The following is a 15711-nucleotide window of genomic DNA, read 5'->3' on the forward strand; positions in this document are numbered from 1 at the left end:
TCAATGTTCTAAATTTGCACAAGTTAAAGCTTTCAATTTGGGATTGTCTTTTTCTTATGTTGAATTTGGAATGTTCAATTATTTGGAACATTTTCAAACACAAAATAATTCAATTTCAATTATTCTGGAGGCATATAATTTAAATTTGTTGAATAAAATCACTGAGATAGGTTAGTTTCTTTTCGAACACGTTGGTATCAAGATTTATGGAAGAAAAATATCAAGAACGAAACTTTTCGCATTTGAAGATAATGAAAATATAGTGTTATATATGTTTGTTTCTCTCAAAACGATGAGATAAAGAAATGTTATTTGCTTTTATGTTACAATAAAAAATATCCAAGAGCTGAAATGAGCATTGTTGCCATTTTAAAAAAATGATTTACAATTTTTTTTTTTTTTAGATACGGTGACATGGTGCCAGAAACTATCGCTGGAAAAGTCGTCGGAGGTGTTTGCTCTCTCAGTGGAGTGCTTGTGATCGCTTTGCCGGTACCTGTTATTGTCAGTAATTTCAGTCGAATTTATCATCAAAATCAGCGAGCTGATAAGAGAAAAGCACAAAGGGTAAGCCTGAAATAAAAATTTTAATTTGATTTAAAATAAGATTCTATAAGAATCTGCATTTTTAATCAGGGGTCGTATACAAATTACATAAGATCTTTTGGATAGTTACTTCAAGAGGGGAGAGAGGAGGCAACGATTTTTTTTATGCTGTAGTATCTATTAGTTTAGGTTTCACAAAATTTTATGTTACTTTATTGACAGTTGTACAGTAGCAGTATTGCCTGTAATTTACCTAATAATATTAGTATCATAATGACCCGAGGCCAAATATACGTCCACTTTTTTTCTCTTAAATTCTCTAGCCTCAGAGACTTCACGAGGATCTAAAGAGGATTATTTTAATAGAATGTAAGTACTACACAGTAAACCCAAGGAATAAATTTTATCTTTTAATAAGATCAAAACGTTGTAGTACGTTTATCTAACGAAAGATAAAATTTATCTGAAAAAAAGATAAAATTTATCTGACGTAAGTATTTGTTTGACATATGTTATATTTCAGACAGCTGCGTCTATGTTCACAGAAAAAATGTGCTTCATAAATTTAAAAACCCTCGCGGTATTCAATTTTGAATATATTCACTTTATTTCACTAATTTTAAACAAAAAAATTACTCACCTACACTTACTGAATACACAGTCTGCAGTTTGGTTAGTTTATATAAAATAATGTTTTTTTACAATTTTTGAAGTCTACATCAGGGTCGATAGAAAACTAAAGATTTGTTCAACTATAGTAAGGGACTGAAGTTGGCTGAGTGTTCTTGTCCTCCGATCGTAGAAGCTCTAGGCAGCCAGGGCTCAGAAAAAATAATACGTTACATAATTTAAGTGATTTTCTAGAATAGAATGATTTTCCAAAGCCTTTCGTAGGATAAGGTAAATTTTAAAAGTGCTTTCATGTCTTGACAAGCAGGCAGCCTGCATGCTTGCACAAGCAAGCGGCCGTTCACACCGCGGTTTTTCAGACTGCTGAAAATCGTAAAAAATAATTTTTAAGGCGGGAATTTTCAAATCTGAAAAACTAAATAGTTAAAACATGAATTGTTTTATAAGATAAATTATCGATAAATTTCAGAATAATTGTTACTATGCAATTGTTAATTTTTATTTATAGAGAATTAGGGCTGTTTGTTTTTAGTCGCAAGGGTTGCGAAAGTGAATCGCAAGAACGAAGTATAGTTTTAATTAAATGTTGCATATTATTTACCGTAATAGTGTAGGTAAGTGCCCTTCGTATTTCTTTTTCTCTGAAATGGTCATATTGATGTAAGCGAGCTTTTTGTTTTGACTTTGTCAGTTTGACTGTAACCGAACCTAAAATTTACACTATTTTCTTCTAGATATTACTTATATTTGTTCATATTCAATCGTATTTATGACATTTACAAATTGAGTAGCCTTTCAGAGTGTATAATTATAAACATTTAATTAAAACCATACTTCGTTCTTGCGATACACTTTCGCAACCCTTGCGACTCAAAACAAACAGTCCGTTTCAGACAATCCATGCCACATCTCAATCATATAATTTTTTTATAAATTACCCTAATTCTCTATAAACTACAATTAATAATTGTACAATAACAATTATTCTGACATTTATCGATACTTTATTTTATAATACAATTCATTTTTTAACTATTAATCTTTTTCAGATTTAACAACTCCCGCCATTAAAATGATTTGTCACGATTTTCAGCAGTCGGAAAAACCGATGTGTGAACGGCCGCTTGCTTGTGCAAGCATGCAGCCTGCCTGCTTGCAGATGCATGAAAGCTTCTTTAAAATTGACCGTGTCCTACGAAACACTATGGAATATCATTCTATTGTAGAAAACCACTTAAATTATGTAACTTATTATTTGTTCCGAGCCCTGGCTGCCTAGAGCTTCCACGATCGCCGGACAAGAACACTCAGCCAACTTCAGTTCCTTACTTTTGTTGAACAAATCTTTAGTTTTCTATCGACCCTGATGTAGACTTCAAAAATTGTAAACAAACACTATTTGGTAAAAACGAACCAAAGTGCAGCCAGTGTATTCAGTAAGTGTATGAGATTGATTTTTTTGTTTAAAATTAGTGAAATATAGTAAGAATATTAAAAATTGAATACCGCGAGGATTTTTAAATTTATGAATGACATTTTTTTTGCGAACATAGATGCAGCCGCCTGACATATAACATACGTCAAACAACTATTTACGTCAGATAAATTTTATCTTTTGTTAATGTCGGCCCGACATTTGGTCCCATATGTATATAGGTCATCTATTAAGTTGATGCCGGTCCAACATTCGGCCACACTAATTTAAAAACATGTATACAATTGAAAAATCTAAACAATTTAATAACATTTATTAATTTCATTTTCAGCAACAATAATTTGTTTAAAAGTAATTTTTGAAATTATTAATATATATTTTTCATCATTATTAAATACATATTTCGCACAAATGCACAGTGGTCTGAAACGCCCAAAAAGTTGGTCAAAACCTCAAAAAAAAATTTTTCCCGAAAGATTTTGCATGTGGTAGTCGGTAAACGAGGTTCCTCCGCATTTATTTCTCGAATAGCAAATAGATGGGGTGCCTACGAGACGCATAGTAGCGTCTGAAGTCGCCCTTGTTACATCGTGCTCCGTGAAACATGCTACAAGAAACGAGAAAAACAACATTCAAAGTGCATACAGGAATTGTCGAATGTGCAAAAATCTTCAAGAAGAAGATGGAGGAGGCACCTCAAGGTTGGTAATATGTTTCAACAATTTACTTTGTGTACCAATTGTTTATAAATTTTACATTAACAATTTTCGGAAAATCGTCCGAAAAGTTATGTTTCCGCGAGACTCTGCGTTATTCTCAGATTCATAATTCAAGGAAAGGTCTTACTATCTGGAAAATCAAAAATTCAGGTGCGACTTTTTGCGATTCTCGATGCAATAAATTTATTTCGTGTGGTCGCGCCGCCCGCCCGTGATGCTAGAGAACGGGACAGACTAACTGGCCAAGTTGTTATTATTATTATTGTTGCACATTTATTTTAAACTACAATGAGAAACAACAAAAGAATACAACACGGTTTTGTAGCCACAATTTTATTTTGAAAATCTGACCCCAAATTTATAATCAGAGATCCCGAAACCCTACTTGTACCAAGTTTCATGCAAATCTGATTAAAATTTTTGAAAAATATTCGTCATTTTGTGGCCGCAATTTTTGTTGTTGAAAAATCTGGCTTCAAATTTGAAATCAGCTACCCCAAAAACATATTCCTACCAAGTTTAATGCAAATCCGATAACAATTTCGAAAAAGTGTGCCCCATTCTGTTTCTGAAAAATCTGACTTCAAATTTGAAATCAACAATCCTAAAAACCCCAACATGGGAAATTTCACTGCCGAAAAATTGAGTCTTCAGGTTTTGCCCAACTTTTTGGACGTTTCAGACCACTATGAAACGGTTTTCACACATATAATCGCACGCTTTAACGTTTTAAAATATCGCACTTGCTGAGAATTTGAACCCCACCTAAGCTACCTAAACTAGTATGTTTTGTCGCGCACTCCAACCACTTTGCTATCGAAGACCTTGAAGTTTAGTTACAAAAACTCCGCTGAATGGTTTGACGCTCCCGGTGCTCTTCAATAACAGAAAGATTGTTGAAATCGACTAATTTTTATATAGTAACATTATTTAAAAATTTTCCAATATCATATAATAAAAAATAAAAAATTTATAAACAAATTATTTCTTGAAAGAATGTTTTCTACGACTTTTCATAATTTTACGTTTCTTACGTTATATTGTGAGATATTTTGATAAAAATATGATTAAAATTTTTTTTTTGAGATCATTGTTGTGGAAAGTACATCAAATTTAATGAACAAATGCTAGTCCTTTCAATTGGGAACTTTATAACAATTTCAGCAACATTTATAATTAGTTGATAAATTTTATCATTTTTTTAAACGAATCTAACGTAAAAATGCATTAATCAGGCATTTTCTGACATAAAAATTCGATGGCAATGGAAAATTTTTTTTCGATTTCCGAGTTTTTCACTGGGATCTTCATAATAAATTCAGCAACATTTATGATTAGTTGATAAACTTTATGATTTTTTGAAACAAATTTTTAAAAAACAAACGTATTATTCGGGCATCTGTGGACGGAAAAATTCGATTTTTTTACGTCAGTTTTTCTCCTTGGGAACTTCATGATAATTTCAGCAAAATTCATAATAAGTTTATACATTCTATGATATCTTAAACAAATTCAATAAACATATGCATTATTTGGGTATTTGACAAGAAAAAGTTTTCGAAAAATGCCACATTAATGCATTTCTTTATTAAATTTATTTACAATATCAGCAGCATTAATTTCACGAAGAAATTTCTTTATCATTATATTGTTCTTTTTTCTTATATAATATTGGAGCATCTTTAAGTAATGTTACTCTATGAAACGTAGGGAATTTCAACACAGAAAAATGACCATTTTGTTCATCATATTTATTTATTTATAAAAACATTGAAAGTCTGATTTAAAGTATAAAAAAATATTACTATAATTCTAATTTGAATCGTACCGTTTATTCACTTAAAAATATTATTAGATAGGTAATTTAAAATAATTAAATTTGATTTCGAAATTTTTAATTATGATATTGTGTCACAAGTTGAGGAAGTTTTTTCATTTTTGTAGATTTGAAATTCAAGTTTATAGTTTAAAAGACCCTTTTCGGAGAAAAGGGTGGCGGCGCTAGCAGGACGTCCACTCAGCGCCGCCACCTATGAAAACTCACTAAAAATTATTATAATGCGATAAACGATAAGTGGAGATTTTTTTGCTGTTTTTTGCCCCATGTTGACATATATTACGTTTCCCAAAAAACTACCCCTAAGTCTTACACAACTACCTCCTGTGATCAAAAACGTTTTCAAATTGGGAAAACTATCTTCAACAATGTAAACATGTTTTAGGGCTAGAAATTAATTACATGACACTTGAAAATTTCGCTCTCTTTATAATTTTCCCAAAACTACCCTTCCATGTGAACGTATGCACCAGAACATTTATATGTATGAAAAAAGCATTAAAAATAATCAAACTTAGAAGAAACTATTAGTTGATATTTTTTGCTCTTTTTTTGCTCTCCGAAAATATATAATACGTTACGCAAAAACTACCCCTAAGCCATACATACCCTCCCCTCGCCATAAAAAACGTTTTGAAAGCTGGAAAACCACCTTGAACAGTGAAAAAAAGATTTAGAACTCCAAATTGATTTCATGAAACTTCAAAATTTCTCCCTCTTTATACTTTTCCCGAAAAACTACCCTTCCACGTGAATCTATGAAAAGGAACATATATAAGTATGAAAAAAGTATTAAAAATAATCAAACTTAGAAGAAACTATTAGTTGATTTTTTTCTCTTTTTTTGCTCTCCGATAATATATAATACGTTACCCAAAAACTACCCCTAAGTCATACATACCCTCCCCTCGTCATGAAAAACATTTTAAAAGTTGGAAAACCAGCTTGAAGTATGCGAAAATGATTTAGAACTTCAAATTGATTACATGGCACTTCAAAATTCCCCCCTCTTCATAATTTTCCCGAAAAACTACCATTCCATGTGAGCGTATACAGAGGAACATATATATGTATGAAAAAAGCATAAAACACAATCCGGTTTAGAAAACACTGTTAGTTTATATTTTTTTGCTGTTTTTTTTCTCTCTCTGATAATATATAATACGTTCCCCAAAAACTACCCGTAAGTGATACATACTCACCCCTCGTAATCAAAAAAGTTTTAAAAGTTAAAAAAACCACCTCGAACAATATAAAAATGATTCAGCACTCAGAATCATAACATGAAACTTGCAAATTTCTCTCTCATTATAATTCCCCCCGAAACTACCCTTCCACGTAAACCTATGCAGCGGAACATACATATGTATGAAAAAAGCATAAAAAATAATAAAACTTAGAAAACACTGTTAGTCGATATTTTTGGACCTTTTTTTGCTCTCCGATAATATATAATACGTTACCCAAAAACTAACCCTAAGTCATACATACCCTCCCTTCGTCATCAAAAACGTTTTAAAAGTTGGAAAACCGCCTTGAATAATGCAAAAATTTTTTAGAACTTCAAATTGATTACATGGCACTTAAAAATTCCCCCCTCTTCATAATTTTCCCGAAAAACTACCCTTCCATGTGAACGTATACAGCGGAACATATATATGTATGAAAGAAGCACAAAAGTAATAAAACTAAGAAAACACTGTTAATCGATATTTTTTTGCTCTTCTTTCGCTCTTCAATAATATACAATACGTTACCCAAAAACCACCCTTGAGTCATACTACCCTCCCCTCGTCAGCATAAACGTTTTAAAACTTGGAAAACCACCCTGAACAATGTAAAAATTATTTAGAACTCCAATTGATTACATCTTCCACCGGAAGATGTTCTGTTGCATACGTTCACGTGGAAGGGTAGTTTTGGGAACATTATAATGAGAGGGAAATTCTTAACTGTCATGTGATTAATTTGGAGTTCTAAATAATTTTTACATTGTTTAGGGTGGTTTTCCAACTTTTAAAACGTTTTTGATGAAGCGGGAAGGGTATGTATGACTTAGGGGTAGTTTTTGGGTAACGTATTATATATTATCGGAGAGCAAACAAAAAGAAAAAAATATCAACTAAAAGTTTCTTCTAAGTTGATTATTTTTAAAGTTTTTTTCATACATATAAATGTTCTGCTGCATACGTTTACGTGGAAGGGTAGTTTTGGGTGAATTATTTAGACAACGAATTTTCAAGTGCCATGTCATTAATTTGGAGCTCTAAAACATGTTTACATTGTCATCATAAAGCAAAAAACAAGCAAAAAAATCTCCATTTATCGTTTATCGCATTATAATCATTTTTAGTGAATGTTCTTTGGTGGGGGCGCTGAGTGGATGTCCTGCTAGCGCCGCCACCCTTTTCTCCGAAGTTTAAAGAGCAAAAAAAATTTTTTTTTAGCATAAAATTAGCAAAAAAAAGCAAAAAAATATGGCGTATTCCATTTTATAATTTGCGTTCGTGGCGGCGCTGAGTGGAAGGACCTATGTTATGCGCAAATGTGACGTCGACGATCGGGCCAACTCTTGACCATAGTCGGGCCGACTGCACTTTCATAGTCTTTTTGTAACAATTAACCAAAGTTTATCCGACTGGCTGCTCATACTCGGGCCAAGGTTTGACCGACCGTCGACTTTTATATTAAAAATTATACCGTTTTTCACGAAATTCGTCTTTTTGGCTTGAAAAATCCAACTGCTTGCTTTAAACTTTATAGTGTATATTGTATAACTTAAAAATAAAAATATTAAGCAGAAAATTGATGTATTTTTTTGAAAAGTAGTCTTAACAAAAATATGAAAAAATCATTTTAAATAAGAGCTCCACCGGTAACCAACGTAAATAGCCATATATCACTTTTAAATATTTTCGTGTAATTCGAATTTAATAAAAATTATTTCAATATCAACATGCCTTATATATTATTGTTGCAACATATTGCAAATACATGTATGTTTGTATTTATGTAAATATAGATAATACAGTGTATGTTAGATTGTCTGTCAACCAAAAAGAACTCGAATAAGTATTTTCACATTATAATATGCAGTAAATTTTAATGAATAGTCATATTAAAATATTTTATAAATAGTAATAATTAAAAAAAATCTTAATAGTTATTCATTAATATTTTAGTTAAGTTTCAATATTAGTTTCAATAATTTTACATTTGAAACCTCTAAATAGAATTTCAAATTATCGCAGAGTTTTTAGAGTATTAAAATCGAACTTAAAATTTTTTAGAGATTAAAAGAGGTGTAAATGAGAACTTGAAAGATACAGAAAAAAGTTTAAAGAGACTCAAATTGGATTAATATGGTACCAAATAAGACCTAAGAGAATCAAATAAGGATGGTGAGTATTAAGGAGATCCAAAAAAGAATTCATTCAGCACGATGGAGATTGTAAAAAGGACCTATATTTCGACTGTTTATAAACTTAAGGAATAAAAATACATATATAAAATATAAAGTCTGTTAATTAAATAAACGTGGAACTTTAATTAAATTAGTTTTAGAAAATAAAACGTACAAAAAGTACAATTTTATCAGTTCTTCAGAGCCTTAAATGTTGATAGTTCGAATACCTTACAGTAAATTCCTGATATATTATTGATCTAAAGTTGGATAAAAACGCTGAAAACACTTGAGAACCACAATTATCTAACGACAAATTATCAAAAGTGTGTAGTGGGAAATTAACTTTATTGTTTAAGCAAAATTTTAATCTTTTTTTTACCTTATATATTAAAAGCATTAGAAATGAACTTCAATACTTATTTGAAACATTATTATGCCATCTACAATTTATTAAAATGCATATATTAAATTCCTGGCCAAGATTTTCTTTGTTTGTACATATACATTTGAAAATGCAACTGTCTGATTGAAATTTCAACAATTTCCTCAGAAATTTAATAATTTTGTACACATTCTAAACATTTAACTTTTCCAGTTTATCCTGTTGGTTGAAAATTCATCTATTTTGTTTTAAATTTGTTCTTTTTGGTAGAAAATCAAATGTTTAATTAAAATTTTAACAAAAACTCAACTATTTGGTCGAGATCTTGAATAATTTATTAAAATAACTTGTTTCGTTGAAGATTTGTCACCTTATTTGAAAATTCATCTCTGCTTGAAAATTAAATTAATTTGTTTAAAATTAATGTTTTGTCGATTAAAAATTATTTTCCTAACTGAAATTTTAACTATTTAGTTGAAAATGAACTTTTTTTGCTAAAAATTAGTATTTTTGAGTTGAAACTTCATCTGCCTTGCAGAAAATTCTTTTTCAAATTAAAATTTGGTGTTTTAAAACGCGAATGTAACCATATCATTCATGATTAAATATAGATCTTTTTAGTTTAAAAATTAACTTTTTTAACCGAAATTTAAACCATTTTCTTAAAAAGAAAATTTTGACTCAAAAATCATATTTTTACATCGAAATTGAACTGCATTGTAGACAGTTCCTCTTTTTGGCTTTAAAACTCAACTGTTATGTAGGTTATTTTTAAGGGGTTTTTTAAACTAAAAATTATTATCATTAAACGGTGACTTAGCTTCTGCATTTTTTGTGAAAACTTGACCTTTTGTGTTTTAAAATGCAACTATTATGTTAAAAAATTAGTTTGTTAAAAATTCGTCTGTTATGGTAAAAAATTATTCTACTTCTTTGAAAATTGAACAATTTGGTAAAAGATTATTGCGTTTTTTGAGAATATATCTTTTAAGTAGAAAATTAATCTTTTTGCTTAAAAATTGATCCTTTTGGTTTAAAATTAAATTATTTGATTGTACATTTGTTTAAAATTCGTCTTTTTAATTCGAAAATGTATCTTTCTTGGTTCAAAATACAACAGAGTCCTTGAATAAAAAAAGCTAATACATTTTTCATTGAGGATTAATTTTTTTTGGTTGAAAGTTATTTTTGGAAGATCTCTAAATAAATTTGCGAAAAAATAGTCTGAAAGAATTAGGTAAGATAGGTAGAGGGAGGGGAGGTAAAAACTTATGTAACCTAAAGAGAGAGGTACGTGGTTGAAAATTGCAGATGAAGAACATTACGTAATTTATGCACGAACCCTTAATTGTCGAGAGAGTACTTAAAAGCTGATGCCAACCTTAAGCTGCAAATGAGCTTATTGATTGTAAATCCTCTCAAGTCCACTAATCTTGAATCGTCCCCATAGGTCATGAACACATCCGTGTTAAATATATGTAACAGATCGTTCACATAGATAATTAGCGTACGTTGGCGAGCAGACGACACAGCTTTAGAAGGAAACATATATAGTGATAGTAATAGTAGAAAGCTAGAATAATCAGAGATTTTCCCAAGGGCTAGAAATTTCATATAAATACTCTGATTTACGATCCTAGCAGCCTCGTGGAAAATTCCGTTGGTCGATCCCTACAAAACTGCGTCTATATACGTACGATTGTGCGACTATAAAACCTGGGCACGATTTACCATTTATGTACCATTTACCCTTTGGCGAGAGAAGATAAAAGGGATGAGAATTTCACAACCACCCATTTAAAATCCCTAGAGCCCGAGTGACTATTTTGCTCTGATATTATCTTTTGTCAGGTTTTAACTATATTTTTCACATTATTCTAACCTTTATTAAAGAGCTTATTTTTACACCTTCGTAAGCATTGGTTGAGGGAATTTATCTGAATAAGGTTTTGTGGGGTCTGATTTTACGGACAAATAGTTGAATATTTATATCTAATTTTTTTAAATGCATTGTAAATATTATTCCAATTCTTCTCTCGAAGCTTTTTATCAGTGAAATATTTTCTATTTTGTTTTAAAGTTTGAAAATTGTCATTTTAATACTCATAGAAATTCCATGAACAATTTCTTGTAATTGTATTATTCTAGCTCTTTCACCATGGAACTTCGGCATATTGTCACATATTGTCACAATTTTGGGATTAACTAGTTAAAGTTACGTTACTTAACGAAAAAAGTAACTTCACGTTACCTAAAAAGTTACTATTTTCTCTTCCTTCATTTTTTAATTTAAAAATAAAAATAATTAATAGAAGATGAAAAAAGTATTTATTATTATTATATTCTTACAATAAATATATTAATTTCGTCAAGTGAACAGTAATATATTTTTGGAAATTGGAATATAAAGTACACAAAGTAACTGTAAAGTAACTAAAAGTAAGATATCAGTTACTGCGAAAATCGTAACTAAGTTACGTTACAAGTTACTTTAAGAATAAAGTAACTAAGTTACCCTAAAAGTTACAAATAACGTAAGTGTTTAGTAACTTAGTTACTTGTAACAAAATATTACCGAACACTGCATGGTAATATAGCTTTACGAGTCCTTTAAAATTGAAAAGTTCTGAAAAAGATTATTTCTCTGCAAAGTCGTATTGATGTGGCAAAGTGGGGTAGTTTTGAATGTCAAGGGTTGGAGCTAAAAAATCGTAGTTGGTATTTTTGCAGAGGCCAGATATGAGAGACTGTTCAAATTGAAATATTTTGAAAAAGAATTTCTTTTTGGCAAAGTGTTATTGATGTAGTTTAGAGGAACTGATTTTCATGGTCGAGGATTGGATGGTTGGTTAAGGAGGGCGTCCAGAAATCAGAGTAGATATTTTTGAGGAGCCCAAAAGTCGGAAACTCCATGGCCGTTGAAAATTTTTATTTTTTTTTTTGCAGAAACTAAGTTACTACTTTTAAAAACGCCAAATAATTACCACAAATTTGTCATGCTTCATTTTTTGTAATGTTGAATTTGTAAAAATTAAAATCATCTGTTGAAAATTTGTCTATGAGGAAATTAACTAACTCGTTTTTGTAGAAATGTTGTCTTTTGGGTTATAAATGTAAATGTTTGTTTGAAAAAGAATCTGGTTTGGTTGTCGATTCAATATTTTTTTCTTGAAATTTCAACTACTTGGTTGAAAGTTGAATTACTATGTTAAAAATTTATTTTGTGGTTGTTCAAAATTAATCGTTTCAGTTGAAACCTGTTATCCTTGATTGAAAATTTAATTATTGTTGAAAATGCAATATTTTTACATCAAGTGTTAGAAAATTTAAGCATCTAAAATTGAATGTCATGACACACATTTTTTTCACTTTAAATAATTGCTCGCTCTATTCTTGTGAAAAATATCCTTAGTTTTGATTCTTGACCTTGCGTGTGTATACTAGATTTTTTGAGACACGATGTATTAACTAGGTCTTTTAGGGAACAGGCGGATTTTCATGGGTTTTAAGGCTTTAAAAAAAGCTGAATATTCAAATTCAAAAGTTTTAAACCACTCTTAACAAAAATTGAAATTAGTAAAAAATTCAGGAGGGAAACTTGAATTTGAAATTTCCATTGTTCTTTTATAGACCCAGTGCACACACGATGGGTTAAATTGAGTTAAGTACAATTGAGCGATATACAGATGCATAATAAAAGGGTTTACATGTGTAAAATTACATTTTTTTAATAGTTCATATTTTCTCATTAAAACTGTTGGATTTAAATCATATAATCTCTAAGTTTGAATGCTTGGAAAAATTAAATGTTTACTTTTTGCTCATCCTTTAAACTTCAAATTGTTTAACTTGTTGAAAATTATTATACCGTGAATAGTTCAGTTTTCGAATGGCTAAAATTTATTTTTCACTTTTCGTATTTCTCTGCTCTCACTTCCAGTTTTGTTCGAATGCAAACAAAAAATCTCCAAATCTGAGAAAAATCGGTTAATATTTAGGGGTGGCGCAAAGACCATTAAGTTCCTCATTGATTTCACATGGGAAAAAGTCAGCTTTTTGTAAATATAATATCTAAGCGCGATAATATGTTATAAATAATTCCGTGTTCCAGTATATTGTTCAGAATTCGTCAGAAAATAAGTTTAAATCATCAGTTTTGAGGTTGAATAATGTTAAGCCACTCTTATGGGTCCCCAAAGAAAAACCCATTAGTGACGATTTTTAATTTTAGGCGTAATATTGCGGTTTATTGACGCTTTTTAAAAGTTAAACAAATTTAATTTGTATACATGGGACATTCCATACAATATTTTACACAGATTGTACCTTACCGACAGCAGATTAACCCTCCAAAACCATGAAGGCAGAAGAATCTACACAATATCAATCAAGTTAAGAATCTTCAATAACAGGAAATGCTTAACGTCTTAATAAGACTAGATGGAAAATAATATTTAAAAAAATTTTATTATTTAATTATTATTATTATTATTTAATTATTTTCCATCTAGTCTTATTAAGACGTTAAGCATTTTCTGTTATTGAAGATTCTTAACTTGCTCGATATTGTGTAGATTCTTCTGCCTTCATGGTTTGGAGGGTTGATCTACTGTCGGTAAGGTACAATCTCTGATGATATAGCAGATAAATTGAAAAATTTGAAAATAATTACTTGTACCATTAACACCTAGTTAAAAATTAGCGTTATGTTCTTGAATTAAGAGTTCTTATTCTGATTCCTCTAATAGCTTAATTGGAAAATCACCTGACCGGAAATCAGAAGTTTTGTGGTTCCATTCCCAGTGGAGTGAAGATGGAGTAGGATCTTTTTCCAAGAAATAATTTAAATTTTTCCGAGAGTTTCCGAGAAAATTTTTAAACAAATTTTATGTCCATAAAAAAGTACCCATTTCAATTGCTTTTACTGCAATATTAACTAAGATATGAAAATTCTTACGGAAGATAAAATTTGGGCCCTTTTCTCAACTTTTGAATAAAGTATATTAAAATCCACTTTACTTATTTATTCAATAATATAAATAAGTCATTTAAATAATTTAATAATGTAAATAACAAATCGATTTTTTTTTAAATTTGTACCTGTTTAAAAAAAGAATTCTTTTAAAGAGTCGACTAAAAGTTTTTCTTGTTTTGATAAAAATTTGGGAATGTGTATTCAAATACTTTCGAAGCAATCCATTTTTTAATAGCGGCTCGCGCGCGCGATGTGTACCGCAGCGCGACTGGCTCGGACTGGGACTCGACTGCTTACACCATAAAAGTAAAACAAAACTATCCACTTACATAATCGTATATTTTTATGTTGTTAATTTAACATATTCAAAATTTATTTATATTCAAAAATTCATTGCTTCGAAAGTATTTGACTAGCCACTCCAAAAATTTTACCAGATCAAGAAAAACGTTAGGTCCACTCTTTAAAATAAAGTTTTTGTTTAAAAAGGTCCACATTGAAACAATCTGTTTGTTTATAAATATTTGATTTATATTATTAAATACGTAATTTTAGTGGATTTTAGTATACTTTATTCGAAACTTGAGGTAAAGGCCCACATGTTATCTTCCGTACGATTTTTCATATCTTTGTTTAATAGTGCAGTATATATTATATAATAATAATATTTTCTTGAATTTGAAAATATTTCAAGGAATTTAAATTGATTTCAATAATTTGAAGTGATTTTGAAATATTTTAGGGTTTTTTTAAACGATTTCAATGCATTCAAAGAATGTTAAGGAGTTTATAATTATTTGACTGATTTTAGGGATTTACCATTTTTCGTGCAGTGAAAAACAGTTCAAAAGATTTCACGAAGTTTTATCAGATTTCCGGGAATTTTAGTATTTTTAAGGGATCTTTCAAGCTCGTAAATTGATGTATTAAATTTGTAGGGATTTCAGAAAATATAAGATTTCATAGAATTTCACGGGATGTTAAAATTTAAATAATTTAATCATTTTGAATAATGTATCCCTAATACAAATAAATTCTTTTAAATTACTCTTAATTTATTTAATTCTGGACAATTGAATGGACTGTTGTGAACTTATTTTTAGTTTTTGTTTAATTAATCCTTGAGTTTTTTAACCCACCTTTAATTCTTAAAAATTTCATCAAATTATTTTAAATTCACTTACATTTTTAAAAAATTATTTTAGACATTCTGAATTTAATTAATTTTTTCATATTTTTAATTCACTACGAGTTTCTATGAATTTCATCAAATTTTTTTCATTTCCCTCCAATTGCTCTTGATCCACTCTTATTTTACTGAAATCAATAGCATTTTTTGAATTCGTTTAATTCATTTCAACTCTTTTGGTTTTACATTGAATTGTTTTAAATCTTATAAATAAATCCTGAATTTATAAAAATTTAACTTGTATTCTTATAAGATTTTATCGAATGATTTTAAATTATATTAAATTCAAAAGTACATTGTTCACATTATTAATGCACATCATTAACAATTTGTCAGTTTTCAGGCCAGGAATTAGTCACTTTTAACCACTTTTAATTAATTAATAATAAAAAAATTAATAATTTATAGATTTTATTTTAAAATTATTTGATACAATTTATAAAAGATTCTATGTTATAAATCTCACAAGATTAGAATTTTAGTCTTCAAATCTTAATGGTCAGGGAAAATGATAACTTAGTCAGAGAAAAGTCAGGGAATTTAGAAAATAAACTTAGGCGGCCACCCTGAAATTGGATTTGGTTTGGGCACA

At 29.5% G+C, this 15711-nt stretch overlaps 1 protein-coding gene across 1 annotated transcript in view; it reads left to right on the forward strand.

The window, feature by feature from the left end:
- The window catches only part of LOC117170960 (potassium voltage-gated channel protein Shal), a 270665-nt gene that overhangs the window by 188553 nt on the left and 66401 nt on the right, over nucleotides 1-15711 (forward strand). The window contains exon 2 of the mRNA XM_033358001.1: nucleotides 405-567. Within this exon, the coding sequence (XP_033213892.1) occupies nucleotides 405-567 (163 nt within the window). The remainder of the gene's footprint in view (nucleotides 1-404; nucleotides 568-15711) is intronic.

This window comes from Belonocnema kinseyi, chromosome 4 (assembly GCF_010883055.1).
Source record: "Belonocnema kinseyi isolate 2016_QV_RU_SX_M_011 chromosome 4, B_treatae_v1, whole genome shotgun sequence".
NCBI lineage: Eukaryota > Metazoa > Arthropoda > Insecta > Hymenoptera > Cynipidae > Belonocnema > Belonocnema kinseyi.